General features: G+C 50.2%; 1 protein-coding gene across 5 annotated transcripts in view; it reads left to right on the forward strand.

Annotated features, from left to right (window-relative positions):
- The window catches only part of LOC144724063 (arf-GAP with Rho-GAP domain, ANK repeat and PH domain-containing protein 1-like), a 115,654-nt gene extending 102,392 nt beyond the window's left edge, over positions 1 to 13,262 (forward strand). For 3 of the 5 annotated variants that reach the window (XM_078602910.1, XM_078602911.1, XM_078602914.1), the window contains 13 exons: positions 204 to 367; positions 707 to 967; positions 2,366 to 2,471; positions 3,401 to 3,548; positions 4,002 to 4,082; positions 5,491 to 5,565; positions 6,335 to 6,449; positions 6,938 to 7,066; positions 7,716 to 7,858; positions 8,039 to 8,121; positions 8,552 to 8,587; positions 9,793 to 9,856; positions 10,751 to 13,262. In XM_078602910.1, coding sequence (XP_078459036.1) covers positions 204 to 367; positions 707 to 967; positions 2,366 to 2,471; positions 3,401 to 3,548; positions 4,002 to 4,082; positions 5,491 to 5,565; positions 6,335 to 6,449; positions 6,938 to 7,066; positions 7,716 to 7,858; positions 8,039 to 8,121; positions 8,552 to 8,587; positions 9,793 to 9,856; positions 10,751 to 10,918 — 1,573 coding nt within the window. In that variant the 3' untranslated portion in view covers positions 10,919 to 13,262. The remainder of the gene's footprint in view (positions 1 to 203; positions 368 to 706; positions 968 to 2,365; positions 2,472 to 3,400; positions 3,549 to 4,001; positions 4,083 to 5,490; positions 5,566 to 6,334; positions 6,450 to 6,937; positions 7,067 to 7,715; positions 7,859 to 8,038; positions 8,122 to 8,551; positions 8,588 to 9,792; positions 9,857 to 10,750) is intronic. The other 2 variants (XM_078602912.1, XM_078602913.1) reach the window with 2 other exon arrangements.
- The last annotated feature ends 5,482 nt before the right edge of the window (positions 13,263 to 18,744 follow it).

Raw genomic sequence — 18,744 nt, forward strand, 5'->3', positions numbered from 1 at the left:
TTGACAGATGCGGGAGGGATTTACGAAACTTGCACCGTTGGTTTCAACTGCCGCACCGGGAGATTGAACGACACCCGCCGCCTCTGCTGACCGTTACGCCGCGGCAGCCATCTACCCTCGTCGCACGTACCACAACCCCCCCGCCCGCTTTGTGCACGCGTGTGCGTACGCTTGACCGCGCTTACTCGCGCGCGCGCGTGCAGGACGCTGTACCTGCAGTGCGGCGGCCGTGCCGACTTCGCGGGGTGGCACGCGGCCGTGCGGAGGGGAGCGGCGGGCCGCGGGGGGGCGCTCTCCACGCAGCAGCTCACGGACGCCGACGTCCCCGTCACGGTCGACACCTGCATCGCCTTCATCACGCAGCACGGTGAGCGCCCGGGGGAGGCCCAGCGCCCAGACAGGACCGGGCACACCTCGGCGGGGGGAGGGCGCCGGCTCGTTTTTACACCGCGGAAGTCGAGCCGGTGAACGGGGCGAGGGGCCGCCCGAGCGCCGACGTGGTCAACATCGCCACAAAGGCGGCCGGGCGCGGTGCCGTCCACCCGCCCCCTCCGTGTGCCGTGCCGTCACTCCATAGGCGCCGCTCGCTTACGGCGCTTGCCCCAGCGACTCTGTCGAGGCTGCGCAGGCGGCGGATGCTTGTCTCCGCGCGTGCCCGTTGAGCGCCCGAAACCTGACCATGCGCGCGCGTCCGCTCGTGCTCTAGGCCTGGCGTGGGAGGGCGTGTACCGCAAAGCGGGCGTGGGCTCTCGCGTGTCGGCGCTGCTGGCGGCGTTCCGCGAGGACGCGCGGAGCGTCCAGCCGCGCGCCGGCGAGACGCAGCTGGATGACGTCGCGACGGTGCTGAGGCGCTTCCTGCGCGAGAGCGACGACGCCGTGGTGCCGTGCGCGGCGCGCTCGCGATGGGTGGACGCCGCCGGTACCCGCCTTGCCGTGATGCTCCACAAGCAGCTTCGTCTCTTTAAAAGTCGGGCTACTAACCCTGCACTAACCCTACCCCCTAACCCTGCACTAACACGACCCCCTAACCCTGCACTAACCCTACCTTCTAACCCTGCACTAACCCTACCCCCTAACCCTACACTAACACGACTCCCTAACCCTGCACTAACCCTACCCCCTAACCCTGCACTAACACGACCCCCTAACCCTGCACTAACCCTACCTTCTAACCCTGCACTAACCCTACCCCCTAACCCTACACTAACACGACTCCCTAACCCTGCACTAACCCTACCCCCTAACACTTACCCTATCCCCTAACACTGGACTAGCCCCACCACTACCCCCTAACACCACGCTATCCCTCATGTTAACTACTAACGTCACATTGACCCTTCCCTGGAACACGATGCTCACATTAGTGTTGGGTCGCGCTGAGCAGCGATGCATCACCAAGCATCTCGAGAAAGAAAAAAATGTGTTTGTCGGAAATGAGGACATTAAACTGTCAATTTAATTTGACATTTAATTCGGTCAGCGATACGTTCTCGTCGACCTTTTTTGGGCCGCAAGTATTGAAAGTTCTCCTGCCCTGGGAAGCGTTTCTGCAAAAGCCCACCTCACCCGCGTGGCAAACCGACCAACTCCGATTATAACCGGGGCAACGCCACTTTTCAGCCACGTGGAGTTGTCTTTCATCTTACCTCAACTTGGGGAATAGATCAGGACAACTTCGGTGCACTTGAGTTGCCTTTGTATTATAGGACTCAATTTCCACCGCCCCTCCCCCTCTTCCCCTGTAATGGAAAGCAAAAGTTGTGGGTGCGTCTGATATTTCGCTAGGTGTGCGTGTGTGCCTTTGTAACCACGTTGTGTGAACGTTGTTTCAACGTTATGAACGTAATTGATTCTCGGCACAAATTTGGGGTGCGTCTTACTTTCCGTAGCGGCTAATAATACAGAGAACGCCCTAATAATTAACGCACGAACCGTTTAAGCATAGCTTTAAGAGTTCTTCTGTTCGTGCGTATGGCAATACGTTCAGCAGCCGAACGCCAATGTCGAGGTCTGATAGCCACGAGAGGGCTTCAGAAGAGAGTTCGTGGAGTTTTGCTATTCCTGCGTTAAAGGAGCACAAATGACAGTGGTTTACTACGATGCGGTCCGCAGTTTGGGTTGCATGGCCACAGTCTCACTCCTGTGGCTCGTTATTCATTTTCCACAATTGAAGGCGTTCGTGCGCACATCGTGATTGGCACGTTCTGTTTACGTGACAAACCTTAGTCATTGGCTGTGTCGGGTGGTGGCAGTTTTAACGACACATTTATATTCACGCGATCTAACCCAAGAACCTCAACTACGCACATCGTAATTATTTGCGCTGGCTCGCGACGACCCTGACAATGTCTTTTCGCTACCCCAGGGAATACGGACCTTCAGACCAGAGTCGCCAAGTACGGCTCACTGCTGCAGGACTTGCCGAGCGTCAACCGTGCCACCCTCACTGCGCTCGTTGAACATCTGCACAGGTGGGTGGGGCCGCCGCCAGTGCGTTTGATCGTCGTTATCATCGTCATCGTCATTTTCATTGGTTACGCCGTCGGCGGCGGTGTGCAAGGATGTGCCACCAAAATTTACCAAACCACCATTCACCACCGCAACCATCAACCGCCGGCTACCCCCAGCACCATTGCGCTAAGATTGTCATTGCGCAATGTCACGGGAGCGATTGCGCAGTTGCAATCATCGTGATTGCCAGAACCACGTGGTCACATGCCCCCGTTGATTTTGGTGTCAACGTCAGCATTGCCATAATCAGACAGCCCTGGTGACGCCGGGACACAAAGGTTGGTGGGCAAAAACACAACTGAGTGAAAATCCAAGACTTGTGATGCTGCAACTTGGCCAGGAGACGGCAGGACACAATGTGGGTTCATGAACCCATCTGTGCGAACCTTTGTCCACTTGTGTGCATGGGTTTTCTCCTTTTAAACTGGTTACCTCCGACAAGCAGAACACTCTTCAAAAATAATGAATAAATATAAAATTATTGCATTTGTCATTAAGACTGAATTATTACGGAAAATGTATAGACTGATGATTCCGGCAATGGTCCGTAATTTGAGAAGTGACAATATGAGATGAATTTTGCCATGATGCCCACTTCTGACCACCACGTCGCCACCTACTGTAACAACCAGCTGTGCACAGTGGGCACCCGTGGACGCGCTATCCAGACTCAACTCTGCTTAGCGGCCGGGATCTCACGAAATACGGCGGGTGCATTCCGGCTGATTTAACCATTGGCATTTAGACGGGGATATTTCAAATGCTCGTAATTGGTAGCAATCTGGATTTTAACTCAGCATCTGAAATTCAGTCTCCTTCTGTACACGGCGCTTTCAAAACCGATGTTACGTGTGTGTGTGTGTGACGTTGATGCCACGTGGCCCCACAGCGTGCAACTCTACTCCGTCATCAACCACATGACGGCGCAGAACCTGGCCATCGTGTTCGCTCCGTCCATCTTCCACTCGGACGGTGACAGTTCGAGCGAGGCGGCGCTGCTCGAGGAGCTCATCACGAACTACGCGGCCGTCTTTGAGGTGCCCGCTCCCTCCATCGCCCGCTCGCTCGCCCACCCTCTCACTCGCCCACTCCCCCACACTCTCACTCGCTCATCCGCCCGTGTGCTCACCCACCCTCTCCCTCACTCACCCCCTCACTAGGATTTTTCGATGGGTCCTCCGTTTTTTCCCTCATTTTAAAAACATGCGTTTAGAGTATTTGGCTGCTATGAATTTCCACATGTCATTTGTGGCGAGGTCGCTTCTGAAAAGAGCAATATAGCTCAGTGGGCCTTACCTGGTAAAATAAAAAATTGTTTAAAGTTAAATTTTTAGTTTGACGCTCGATCACATTCCCCGCTCGCGCAGCGTCTCCCTCCTGAAGCCCGTTTTGTGAAACAACTTTTATTGTAAAGAAAATGCCGATGATGAAGTTGATGACGACGACGAGAATGAGCGTGTTGTTCTCCGCTGCCATCTCCGACTGAACAGGTGTCGCAGGAACAGCTGATGCAGAGGAAGAAGGAGACAGACTACATTGTCCACAAATTCAGCGGCACGGCCTTCAAGCAGGTGCGAGCCCACCCCTGTGCACTCAACTAGGCCCAAGCAGTGGTGAAAGCGGCCACAGGAATCCGCTGCTTCCATCGTACGGTGGGGTAGTTGACCAGAAATATTTAGAAGACTGTCTAAAAAGGAAATACATATGATAGGCAATGTTTCTTAATAGCTCATGAAGAAGCGCCATTGCTAGAAATTTCGCCTATAATATGTATTTTTCGTTTCAAGGCCACAATGTCATGGACGAAAGTGTGCTTGCGCACCACTGCCAATGCAGTGTCACCGGACAAGTGGTTTTGCAATGCTTAGATGTTCACGTGGAGGTTTGTGAGGAAGTGGACAGCTTCGCGAGTAGCCTGGTGAACATCTGAAACGCTGCCGGAGAACGATCGAAGTGGGCCAGTGGCGTGTCCTGCTTGTACGCACACGGTCCACGGTTTGAGGACGCTGACCGCATTTGCCCCTGCGGGTTGTTATCGATGTCCGTTGGTGTAAGAGGTTGCCGCGTCTGCCGTGCGATGTTCTGACGCTGTCCGAGACATACCGCGGCTGTCTGCGGGGTAAACTGAAACTGGGAAGTTCACAACCCGCGGGAGTAATGGTGCGTCACTCTCCCCACCACCCGCCCCCGACACTTCCTGTCACCGCCGTAAAACGTGATCGTCGACCCTCGACCCTGAAACGCTATCCCACGAATTTGGTTGCGGTCACGGTAACGTTTTGCCCAGATTGTTCATGTGTTCTCACGTGTAAGTTTGGCATGGTTTTTTGTTGTTGCTCGGGGCTAATGTTTTGTCGCCGCAGCGATGGCGGCAGAGGTTTCACGCACTGCGCTATCTACCCGGTGGCCCGAGTCTGATTTCAGAGTGGTAACTAGCATCAGCGGTGAACTGTATCTCAACCGGTTCCTGGGTACTCCCCTTCACCAGCTGGCCTTGCGTAGCGAAGTATCGTCAAAAATGTTCACGTCTGACACGGCTTGTGAAGGCCTTCGTACAGCAGTAGACTGGCAAAGGGCTGTAAATTATTATTAACTATACTCTTTGGTTCTTTTGGTAAAGTCACATAGGTGAAAATTAAATAAAATAAAAATCACGACGTTTTGGGCGCAACACAAGCGTCTGTCATCAGGTGGGGACAACCACAGCGACAAAACACACTTCAGCAATTGTTTTGTCGTGATTTAATTTAATTTATTTTATTTTATTTTCACCTACGTGACTTTACCAAAAGAACCAAAGAGTATATGGATCCTTGCAGTCACGAAAACTTCAAATCTAGTATTATTAGCTACATGAAATGGTCTGTTAAGGTCATTATCAACAGAAACCCGAGACGCGGGATCACTAGCTTCCGACAGTACTGTTCCTCGGGGAGATGGAGGTTTGATTAATTTCTCTTTTCTATGTTCGTGTTGCAGCAGGCTCCGGCAGGTGACATGATCATTGAGGTTTACTTCCAGAAGAAGGACACTGACTGCAACCTCGGTTTGAAGGTGAGATTTCAAGCGTCTGGGGGGAGCGATTAGCAGCGCGAGATCCGCATCTGTGTTTTCAACCGAGGTCAAATAAAATGGGAAAATAAGATCCGGAGTTACGTCGTAGATTAAAAAGCGACAGCGGTTAAATATTTTTAAGAAGCTACTCAGTACAAACAGGTTCATGGATACACATGTGGTGGCCGACGATATGAATAGCGGTGACGAAACTTGGATGTTGTAAAATAAAAAAATAAAAATTTCCAAAGTCCACTTGGATCACGTGGAGAACTGCATCTCCATGGTTTAGTGGATCGTGTGCTGCATCACATTAAATAGAACTGATTAAATGTCTTCCAAGTAATTGAAGATATCCCGCTGTTAGTGATGTGTTCCTAAATCGTTGATTCATCCAATTAACTGAGAGTCAAGGCTAGATGCTAAATTTCGGACGATTTGACGTATTTTTTTGTTTCTAATTGATTCAAAGGTACGAGGTCCCAGGAAGTGGTATTACAGTACTCTCATCGCATCACTGCCTTTGCCTTCTGCTCAAAAAGTGATGTCACGAGACATTGGGCGATGCCACTATTGTTAGCACGATGACAATTTAAATCACTGTACTTTGCAAGTGATAAAAAAATAAGAAAAAGATCCGAAAATGGTTCTTCAAAATCCAAAAAGTTGTTGTTTTTTATCCAAAACTCATCCCTACGCAATACATCTGCCAGCCGGCTCTACAAGATTGGCCATGGCGAACACTGAACCCATTGCCGCCTGTGTGCAGGTGTCGGCGTTCATGACGGCGGAGGAGCTGACGTGCGAGGTCCTGGAACGCCGGGGCATCTCCCCCGAGCAGGGGCCCTGGGATGTGTTCGAGGTGGTCAGCAACGGAGAGCTGGGTACCGCTCGCACGCACGCACGCACGCATGCAAGGTCGGGTGACCATCGCATCACCGTCACACAGCATCCCGCAAATACTCATATAGTGGTGGATCCAAGGAGGGATCCCATCGAACAAAGACGGTCGCCGCATCGCGCGCTTTCAGACGCGCTTCTGCGCCCGTCTGGAACACTCCTTCCGATATTAGGAAGCCACTGGAGTTATGCACTTTTAAATCTAGATTAAAAACTAATTTTTATTAGAACTGCTTTTTCGTGTTTAGTTTGTTGTCCTTCCCCCGCACCTCCAATTAGCACGGTTAGCTACGTACGGTGCGAAAGAAGTTCAACATACGTACATAATCCCCTCATCGAGACTACAAAAATAGTTATTTTAGTGATATTTGCCAGAGAAAATACATTAAACAGGTTGTTGGTTTGGTGTTTTTTGATGTCAGGCCCGATCTAAAAATCTTGTGTTTGCGTGCGTGCGGTCACCGCTCGGCAGAGCGTCCTCTGCACTACCGGGAAAAGGTTCTGGACTTGGTGCTGCAGTGGTGCAACAGCCCGAACTTCCAGACCAACTACCTGCTTGTCAGGCCGCATCCCGCGCGCACGCACATGCAGCGGCACCTGGGTGAGACCGCCACACCACGTGACACCAGCACACGGCGTCACCGCAGGGCCACGCCGCACGGACACACCACACGATCGTCGCCACACGACCATACCACGTGGTCTCACCGTGGGCAGTGGCTGAACCCCGGATTCAAACCCAGTATCTCAGGAGTGTTGGCTCAGTGCCTCTGACACCGTCTGGAACGCTCTTCATTCCGATAATAGGAAGACACTGGAGCTATGCGTTTTTAAATCATCTAGATTGAAAACTTACTTCTTGAGAACTGCCTTCTTGTGTTAGGTTCGTTGTAACTTCCCCCGTACCTTTGATAAGCACGGTTGACTACGGGCGGGCCGAAGTAAGTTCAACATACATACTTAGACAATTCGGAACCACGAAATGGATGCCTGAGAAATGAAATATTTGGTATGGAGCTCATGGACTAAAAGGCACCCATGATGAGAAAACCAATCACTCACATATATTCACCATCTCAACACACGTACGTACTTATGACACAGTATGAGCCCGCAGAGTCTATAAACATGATTTTAAGTATGGATTGCCACTCAGTTCCAAATAATTCTCCCTACCTCCGTTGACTGACGTTTGTGTTGATTCTCGGTTGGGGTGGCGGCGGTGGCGGCGGTGACGATGGCGCCAACAGCGAACCGCAAGGTGGACACGTGGCACGGGCTCCTGCGGTTCCGCGAGGAGGGCGGCTGGATGAGCGACTTCCGGGTGTCTCGTTTCCAGGAGAAGTACTTCATGTTCATGGGGCACAAGCTGGTCATGTACAAGGACACGCGGGTACGCAGGCGCGCTCAAGCTCTCTACGGCGCGTAGCCGCCTATGCGCCGCGTGTGCCGTGCCCGCACACTTGGCCCCCCCAGGGGCACGTGGGAAAAGTCGGCCGGGTGCGTCTGTGTGTTCGCAAATGAACGCTGCGTCGTTTTGAGACTCTGACCGCATTACCCGTGTTCACTGCAGACCAATAAAGGGGAGAAGGAATGGAACATCAGCTCCTTGAAGATTTACCTGGGAATGAAGAAACGGCTAAAGCCTCCGACCGAGTGAGTTACAAACAGCATCATCATTATCAGCCGTGGCCTGTCCACTGCCGGCTGAAAGCCTCACCGAGATTTCACCGTCGCTCATGGTCTTGCGATGCAGCAATCTCACCAGTTGCTGCACATGAGCTGATGGTCATCCCTTCACCCCCACCTCCGATTAGCACGGTTGGCTACGAACGGTGCGAATGAAATTCAACAAATATACGTGCATTTAGAAGCGCTCTCTGGGCGCGTTCGCTCCTTTGAATGCCACTCGATCGTTAGTCTCGACCATCGGCCATCGTCCATTCGGGCCACGGCTTCACGACTCGCGATGTGTGTATGCGACATGACATTAGGTGTGTGTGTGCGTGTTTACATGCATGTCTGCTGAGGTGTTCGCTACTGTGCATTGCTTTCTTACCCTTGCTCTCTGTGTTTGTTTCAATAGGCATTGCTTCACGATTTTTCAAGGCAAGCAGCAATGGTACGACACGCAAAGCGCTCAGTACCGCCGACGCACGTCACACTTTAGGGGTTTTGCGTAAGATGCGATACGGATGAAGCATTACAAAATGGTCCCGTTTGGGCAAAGTTAATTCACCGCAGTCTATAACAATGAAAACAGAAGAGCTAAAGTAGCATCTTTGAGCAAAGTAAAACAGACGAAAGCACAAACGGGGTTCTGTAGCGGGACAATATTTCTCAGGATTAAATGCAGTGCAACAAAAAAGTAATGATGCGGAATTTTTGTTTTTTAAACATTGCCCTTCAAATGACAAGCGCATATATTATGTAGCAATGCCAAGGCCGGGTTGTTAACACACACGCACACAAAATCATCTTTCAGATATGGGGGAATTAAGCCAAGGGATAATGTATTTGGAGGAGAAGAGTCATAAGATTCGGTGAAGCTCAACATTGAATTAGACTCGCTGGGAGGGGCCTGCGTTGGTTGAGGGTTTCCACCTTTTATCTTTCATCTCTGTACCGAGTAGCGTGCAGAGACCTGCAGACAAGTTCTTTATTTTGCGATCTTTAGCGGCCCAAGGTAGGCAGACTCTGTGGTTGACTCAAGCCCACATGCATTACAGGGGTAGTGGCAATACAATTGAAGAATGTTAACGACAAAATAACCACGACAACCCCTGCCTGAAAGGGATGCATCGATGATTACTGATACGTAATCTCGCAATGCACGCACTTAATCGTGTGTGCACGAATCCGTTTTGGTTCAAACATTCCTATATAATGTACTTTGATTTCATTGTTTTATCTTAAACATCAACCATTGAATCACAAGGGGAGGTGGGGGGCACATTATTCCACGCCTACATGCCATGTAGTAACATCTCGCAAACCCCAGTGGGGCAATGCCTATTGCACCTCTACAATAGTGCATGGAGAGCCCGTTTGTCAATCCGCTGCTGGATGAGGGCCTCCCCATGCCATGCAGTCACTGAGGGTTATTTGACCATACCTCACCATGCCACCTTAGGGCAGGTTGGTGAAGGTGGATTTTGGCTGCACTGCCCGCAACGCCTTCCTGCGCACATTGTATAGCCTGGTGGTGGCCCATCCGATCACTGTCAACGCTCAAACCTCCTTGGCCTCCGAGGTGTGATGGGATCAAGGCGCATTGCAGGTGTTTTGGTCTGTTTCATTTTTTTGTTTCTCTGCCGCCACCCACAGGTACCTGTGCTGTGATAAGGAGGCGGACATGCGCGAGCTGTACGCGAGCATCCTCCACCTGCAGGTGAGGTGTGCCGAGAGGATCGGGAGTTGCGTAGTTTATCAGTCGCATCCACCAAAGGACGAGGTGATGCTCCTCATGAGATCTGATCTACGATTAGCGCGCTTGGCTACGTACGGTGCGAAAGAAGGTCAACGTACATATGTACGTATGGAATCTCGTTTGTGCAAAACAGGGGTGGGAAGACTTTTTCTTACCATGCTCAAGAAATAGGACTTTCACATACCCTTGGTTACGCTGATGAGCCAAATAATGATGATGGTGATATTATTGAAAACTACAGTGATGCGGTAGTGATAACAGTATTAATAATATACAGCCCTTGGTCAAATCTTTACATACCATGTCGGTCAAGACAGTTCTCTAACCATACTTCACCAGACTGATCAGTGCGGGTTCATGAAATTGGAGCTCAGCACATGTATCAGATGTATGTATGTTGAAATTCTTTCACACCGTACGTAGCCACCCGTGCTAATCGGAGGTGCGGGGGAAGGACAACAAACTAAACACAAAACTTTATTTATCGTCACCAATATTAGTCATGGCCGGGAACTGAACTCGGATCACTGGGTTTGCAGTGCAGTGCACTCACAATAATGACAATGGCGGTATATAAAACTATAATGACGACGATGATGATTATTGTGGTGGTGGTCATGGCGGTGTTAATGATGTAGGCAGCACAGGTGGTGCATCAGCCAGTCGTCTCAGTCAGTCGACCCGTGGCACCTGGGTCTGCCCCGTGACATCCTGCCAGCAGGCGTTTGACACTTCACGTGGTAGCCTCAACGTGCACGTAGCCTGGCACAAGCGCCGTGGTGACGTCACCTCCACTTAGCGGCGAATGACGGTTGTTGTTGTTGTTGCTAATGACAATTTCCGACGATCTCACAGCACAACGGGGACGTGTGGCCCGTCGGGCGTTCGACGGAGGCGCAGAAATCGGCAGACGAGCGAGGGCAGTCCACCCTGCGGAGACTCGGGGGCCTCTCGCTCATCCCCCTCTGCGGCTCCGAGGCCGACATTCGCCGCAGCGTGGCACCCTTTTACGAGGACGGCTGAGAGCCTCCCCGAAGAGTCGATAGCCGCAAAAACAAAGCAAAAAACTCTCCCTTCGCCCAAACAACTCGCTCAGCGGTTCCCTCTCCCACGCTCCGCGGCGCTGGCCAGCCGCCCGCGGTAGGAGGAACGTTCCAAACATTTTACGATTTGACCTGCGCGGCGAGACGAGACGCTGCCCACGAGCAAACTTGTGGTCGGAGAGAACCGGGTTTTTTCATTCGAAGGCAGCTTGCTGCCCTCTGCCGGAGCCAGCCGTTGGTGTCTCATCGGCAACCGTGAAGCCGAGCCGAGGACGACAGCGACAGGTCCCATCTCAAGCGGCGTGCCATGTGCGCGTACCTCTTCGCCGGTCCGCCACACTCCGCCGCCGCGCGGACGGGCGCGGCCGGGCGGACGGACGTTCAAACACTAAAAAGATCCCGCTCGTCCGTGGAGCAGCTTCCGCTAACCACGAGTGGCAACCACTGCAGTGTTAATAAGGCTTTAGGATGGATAAGCTGTGAAGGTGGAAGAATGCAGGCGGCTTCCTTCGTCCGCCTATTTTTTTTTATTTCCCGAACAACGTTTATTTAGAGCAGTCGATCTGCCGCCGTACGTTTCTCGGACCCACCGCATCCCGCGCCGTGAACGATGGCGGGGGTGGAAGGGGGTGCAGCGCGTGCGATGAACAATCGGGGGGAGCTCCACGTTGAAGTTGCAGCCATCGTGAGAATTCTTCGCAAGTTGTTCTCTTCCGAGGGAACGTCGCGAGTGGGACAAAACATTGCAGAGCAGTGACCCCAATGTTGTTGTGAGTGTTTAAAACGCAACCTGCCCACTGAAGTTGCTGTAAAATCGCTATGGGGGGGCGGGGGGGTGGTGAGAAACAAGTGTGGGGTTTTTGGAGAGGCTGTGTGTATGTGCAATCCTTGTTTGTGTGTGTTTTGTTTTTATAATGGGAAGCCTACCAAGATAAGCAGTTCATGGAGGGAAAGAAATACCCACCCACATTAATGGGTGGAGTAGCGGCAAGCCCATCCCTTTGCAACAACAATGATTTGTATTCCATCGTCCGTGTAAGTAAAAAATATATTCGTCTAATATCTTTGCCTTTAATTTCCATGATTTCAATCGTGGAGTCCATTTATATGATGCGTAATGACGGCTTATTAACATTACAGTACAGTGTTATTATTGGCACTTTTCAATATGTTTTAAAGTGTATATAGTTAAAAATATATATTTATAGTTGTTTAATACTCTACTTAAAAAAAAAGAACCCCAAAAGTGCCTTAAGATTACTCTTGAAAGTTTTTTATTAAACCCTTGTAAAAATAAGCGGGGGCCTCTACCTGTCGTCCGGACGTGAGATGCGCCCAAGGTGCTTTTGTGAGCGTGGCCGTCTGCAAGGCAGCTCTACCACCAGAGCGTTCGCGTTTGAACAGTTTGTCGAATTTGGCCACGTGTAAGGAAACTGCACTGGAAACCCAAAAGTAATGCCACCAAAAGGGCCCCAACTTCGAGCATGTACAAGCTTAAAGGATTTATTTCTATTTAAAGCTTTCGTGACTGCAGGGATTCATCTTCTTGGTTCTTTCGGTAAAGTCACGTAGAAGGGAAATAGCGTCAGACGCTGTCTTCCCGACAGACCTGTTCTCCACCTGAGGACGGCTGCTTGCGTTGTGGCCGAAACGTCGTGAGAATTATTTTATTATGTTTTATTTTTATTATTTTATTATTTCCATCCTACGTGACTTTACCGAAAGAACCAAGAAGAGGATTCATTTCTTTTTGTATAACACGACGAGTCTCCATCCCGACCATAACGTCGACTTGTTTGGGTTATAGCAAGGGTTAAGCATTTTAAACACACGGCAGGATTCCATAGGAGTAGGATCCGTGACAGGTTTGGTAACGACACGTGGTCTGATTGGAATCTCCAAGTGCCATTCTGTTGCGTACCCATCGGTGTCCAAAATTTACGTTCGAACACAGTGAATAATAAAGGTAACTGTGTTATACTTGCATACGTGTGTATTTTGAAGTTTACATTCGCCATTTACTGTTCAGGTAATTTTTATTATTGTATGTAAAAAAATACTACTAATTTAAAGCATTCATCAGATTGCTACGATATAACTCTATGTTCAGCTTTCTTCACAGTTGTTTTATTTGGGGAAAGATGTCTCCCCGTGCGCGTTTCTGTGCCGCATTTCCCACGCAAATACTGTACAAGTTGAAACGAAAGCGGTTAGCTACTTCTTCGTAGTTCCTTGCGAGCTGTCGTTGTGCTGTAGTATTTACTGTGTCTTGAACAAAATAAACAGAGATCCAAGTCGAAATCAAAGAACGGACGACGACGAAATGTTGTGTTTTGGCCGGCGTCATTCTTAAAGGTCGCGACAAAGCAAGAGATCACACGTCACCTGCTTGGCACTTTTACCATTAAAATATTCTTCAATATCGGCCGCCTATGAGGGTGTTGTCCACCTGGCCCTGGGCGGCACTTCATCACCTGCGGGTGGGGCTCACCTTTACTTCTTGGCGACATGCTCATCACAGCATTCTGGGTGAATTAAGTACCTCGTATGATCAGCCAAGATGGCACGTAGGCAGTGTGGGAGGCAGGCAAATCGAAACCCGTCCAGTCTTTCCCTGGGCCATAATGAAGCACACCAAAGAGAGGAGCTAGCTTTTGGTCCTGTGAAGCTGCTAAAAGGTCTGTCTAGCTTATCTTGTTGATAATAGCAAGTAGAACAGGAAGGATAAGGACATCATGTGGATGTTATGGATGTGTGTGTGGAGATGGCCATACATGCAGTCCTCGACTTATGAATAACCGAATTATGAACATCTGCACTTACGAACAAACTTCCATAAAATATTTATTTTAAAAAAGTTTTTATTGTATTTCAATAAGAGCCCGGTACAGAGCACGAACCGCGACGCAGGGAGGGGGGTACAGAAACTCCACGGATATAGGTCCCAAACTCTGTGCTCCTGGGTTTAGAGGGAGGAGATTGGGCTCACTGCCCCACCAAAATGGGGACCGCCTTCGTGGTATATCTACTCCTAAGGGAGGGGGGGGGGAATTTATTTTCTAACCGTCCGACATGCGAACTTGCACTTGTGAACCGAACCGTGCAACTATTTTGTACAGATGTGTAATATCCTCCTTCCTCCCGGTGTGTGTGTGCGTGTGGTATGCGGCACACACACTCAGTCTCTCTATTCTCTTGTTCACGTCACCAACTCCAGCCTCCTCTCTCACGACCACGTTGCCGTACGACCCGGCCCAGACACAACCCTGTCCACGTTGCACCGACGGCGTTGACCGAAACAGCCAACTACTGTCCGGCTGCGCAATGATCGGGAGAAGGCGGCGGCGACGACGGCGGCGACGAGACGAGTCCACTCCCAGAACCAGCAGCCCGGAGCTGACAATCTCTGCTGTTTATATTCTACTCGGCGCGGCTTGGCTCTGCCCTAGCCGTGCCTCCCTTCTCGAACCCACCAGGATGATTCCAGGGGCCTCCCGATGAGGTCTACCGTGACCCTTGCCCCAGTTCCTCCGCCTTGCCGGCACACCCGTGTATATGCTCAACGACGTAAGCGCTAAGTGTCCACCTGCAGTTGCTGCTGCTGGACAGCAGTTGGCGCTGTGTCACTACACATGTAATGAGTCCCAGCTTCCCGCTGGGAGTGAGTGTGTGTACGCACGCACGCGCACACGTGTCTGTGTGCGTGAAAGTGAGTGTGTGTGCAAGTGAGTGTGTGATCTGGACACGTCCCATCGGCGAGCTCCTCCAGCAGGCAAGGCTGCGTTGGCTGGGGAATGTAGCTAGACGTGCCCCTCACAAACCACGGAGCGATGTGCGACTTCGGTCTTGATTACCCTCTCCGTGCGCCGTCGATTCTGGGAGTCGATTGCTTCCGTCTCTGTTAACGCGGATCGACTTTAGTACCGAAATTCCACGTATAAGGCAGACGTCCCAGTAAACATGGAATGGCCAACATTGGCCCAAGCGCATTTGCCAAGGGCACAACCAGAGAAAGACATCAACACAAAAAGATAACATTAAAACGAATTGTGTTGTCGATGTGAATGTAAGGTCACAATGGAGATGGTGAATATATGTGAGTGGTTTTCTCATCATACGTTCTTTTTAGTCCACGCTAACAGGATAAAAGGAGACCCCGAGCGGGAGGTCAGATCCGTCGTTTGGAGTGGGATCCTCTCGTCGTCACCGCTGTCGTCTCGTGCCTTCATCGTGATCGTCGTCCACTTGATAATTGCACTGCTAGCAGTAGTTGGCTGTCTTCGTTCAGTGCAGTAAGTGTCAGACGGCTCGCGTTTAAGCGAGAGACAGAGCGTTGTGTCACAGCAGAGAGTGAGTAACAGTTTGCTCAGTGTTTAATTAAAGAATTGCCTCCAAGAAGTTACGTCTCCAAGTCAGTCACTACACATTCATGACTATATATGTAATTCCACACACATACACACGAGGCAACAGTCTCGGTTAATGCTCATAGATTTTATTCTGCATAAATTATATACACCTACACCTTGAGCTATTGTGCACAGTAAGCAGAAGGGCAATGTGTCTGGTGACAATGAAACTTTTTTTCACTGCACTAATAACTGGTTTGCTGTTGCTCCTGGCCAGAACAAAACAACTGCAGCTCTCGCAGGGGAAAACCCAAGCTCTATCCACTGCTGGCATATTGGGGTTCGGACTGGCGGTCTAGCAGTGCCATCCTCTTCCCTATATACAGCAGATGCCAGCAGCTTCGCCTCTTCTTCAGGCAGCCAATCTCCATCGCAGTCTTGAAAACCGAACGACGAAAGGTGGGGAGGTTTTAGGACCGAGGCGCCTACGGCTGCGGTGGTGACGTGGACGGCGGGGGCCGTCAATATTGGAATGTGCAGGACCTGGGCTAAATCCCACCGTGTGCACCCCCCCCGACACCTTCAGACTAAACCACGTGACATCGAAGGGCGAGGGCGCCCCAAAACACGGGGCACGGGGCGGTCGCCCCGATTTGCCGTGTACCCTATGGACGGCTCTGTGCAGAGGTTCACAGTTCAAATTGGGGTCAAATCGGTATTAATCGTAATAGTACAATGCGCCGTCTACTATATGGTGCAGTGGCGGCTCCTGCAAAATCTCTCAGGGGGGGCAAATGTCTGGATGATTGATAAGGATAAGGTCCACCCATGCAATGGATAAATTAACAGCTTAAGCATGTAAAGGCAACTTCACTTCTTTAATATTAATGAAAAATAAAGTGACTCTTACAATACATCTTGTTTGTTTCTATACTCACTATTAAAACAAACCACTCAAGTTTCTTTTATTAAAGATTCCACTAGGTGGCGACAAATTATATTGTTGGATGAAACGTGCTTACGTATGATGACGTAAGCACGTATGATGACGTAAGCACGTTAGGGCGAGCCCTCCCGGAAGCCATAGAGAATGCATTGCAGCGCCCCCGTTCGAAAAAAACCATCTTTGAATGTAAGTCTATGGGACCACTCGGGGCGATTCTCAGCTGGAGGGAAATCGCCCAAAAAGAGGCGGTACTCCACAGAACGTAGCATGACGCTGATTGGACTATATCCAGAGGCACAGTGACGGCTAGCGTGACTCTGTGGTTGAATGACATTGGTGGTGCGTCGCCCAATCGCCCTAATGAAGAAACCGCCCCTGATATGGTGGATGTTAAGATTCCATTGCATCATTCGGAAGAGTTTGTATGTATTATGTTGAATTTCTTTCTCACCGTACAGAGGTGCCAACCTCAGTAGGCCACTGTGTGGGGGCGTTACGGTTCCAAATTGCAAAAGTTTTAAGTTGCCTGCTAATTACTCAGTTGAGGTGACAGCTACTATTTTTAACCTACGTGACTTTACCGAAAAAACTAAGAGTATTGATCCTTGCAGTCACGAAAGCTTCAAATCTAGAAGGGAAATCTATTAATTCTAGATTTGAAGCTCACGTAGGTAAAAAATAAATTAATAAAATAAAAATCACGACGTTCCGTCTTCAGGTGGAACAGTCACAGCACGATTACTGTATCAAGTGAAGCTTGTGTTGCCTCCGAAACGTCGTGATTTTTATTTTATTATTTTTACCTACGTGACTTTACCGAAAAAACCTAAGAATATGGAAAATCTATTCTCATAGTCTGGGGCAGGGGTCGGCAACCTGCGGCTCCGGAGCCGCATGCGGCTCTTTTGAACCTTGACCGCGGCTCCGGGGCGGATGCTAGCGAGGGGAGGAGGCGCACTGTGACACCTGCTCTGGCGTTGCCGCTGCTGACAGGTCGCCGCTCCGCTCCACACTGCCCGCCCGGTGACAGGCAATAACGTTGCCGTTGCTTTGTCACATGTTTGGAAGAAGTAAAAACCTTCCTGGGCAGCAAAGAGCTCACCTTTGCTGAGCTGGAACAGCCAGAGTGGCTGGAAAAATTACATTTTATGGTAGACATGACAGCACATCTAAACACGCTAAATACAACCCTTCAGGGGAAAGGAGGCACAGCCCTGCACATGCTGGAGGAGGTTTTGGCATTCGAGCGCAAGTTGACAGTGTTTGTCAAAGATTTACAGAGAGGTACACTGTCTCACTTTCCCTCTTTGAGAGAGTTCAAACAAAGTCATGATACGATAAATTTGGAATATTTCAAGTCTGCAATCACCACAATGCAAAGTTCGTTTGGGAAACGATTCTGTGAGTTCAGAGAGGAAAAAACGACATTATCCTTCCCTGTCACTCCCCTGGCGATCGATCCATCCCTATTGAATATGACTGCATTTGCAGGTGTAAGTCAACCTGATCTTGAGATGGAACTGGCCGATATAGCCGACAAAGATATATGGGTGTCCAAGTTCAAATGCTTGACCGCTACTCTTGAGGATGTTGCCCGTCAGAAGGCCATTCTGGCTCAGAATCATAAATGGAGTGATATTGAAAACCTTCCCAAACAGGACAAACTTGTATTCGAAACATGGAATGCCATCCCCAACACTTATATAAACATGAAAAAGTATGCATTTGGAGTCCTGTCGATCTTCGACTCCACATATGTATGTGAGCAGGTCTTCTCCAACATGAACTATATTAAAAACAAACATCGATCACGCCTCACAGATGACAGCTTGCAAGCCTGTGTGAAAATGAAGGTGACGTCTTACAGCCCTGATGTGCAGACACTGTGCACTGAGGTTCAGGAGCAAAAATCCCATTAACCAGGTAATTTAGCTATTAATTTGCAAAAATATATTTTACATTGTTAAGTGAAAAAGTCATTTTTTTATTCAGATTGACAGCTGACTGCACGATCCTGTATATAGCAATAAGGTAAGAAACAATATATGCAGTGTTATATTTGTTTTAATAGTTGCAATGGTTTTGCGGCTCCCAGTTTATTTTTTCCTTCGGAAACGGGTCCAAGTGGCTCTTTATGTCTTAAAGGTTGCAGACCCCTGGTCTGGGGGATCATTGTCTTTGTTTGAGCCACAGCGGACAGCGAGTGGGGCGTGGTCTCGAGGAGTAATGGGCGTGGCCACCGTGGGATAGATGATGTGTGGGCGGGTCCAACTGTTGTGTGGGGGGATTGGGGGGGAGAGTTTGGGAGCTGGGGGTGGGGTTTGTGGGTGGGTTAGGGGGGGTGAGTGACGCAGCTTCCGGCGGATATACCGCGCGCGTGTTCCGGTATGGGTTGGGGGGGTAGGGTTGGGGGGAGTGAGTGTCGCAACTTCCGGCGGATACATCACGCGCGTGTTTCGTGGGCGGGAGTCCTCTCTTCCGGTGTGGGTGGGGGGGTTTGGGGGGATGGGC

The sequence above is a fragment of the Lampetra planeri genome, chromosome 19 (assembly GCF_965212315.1).
Source record: "Lampetra planeri chromosome 19, kcLamPlan1.2.h2, whole genome shotgun sequence".
NCBI classification, from domain to species: Eukaryota; Metazoa; Chordata; class Hyperoartia; order Petromyzontiformes; family Petromyzontidae; genus Lampetra; species Lampetra planeri.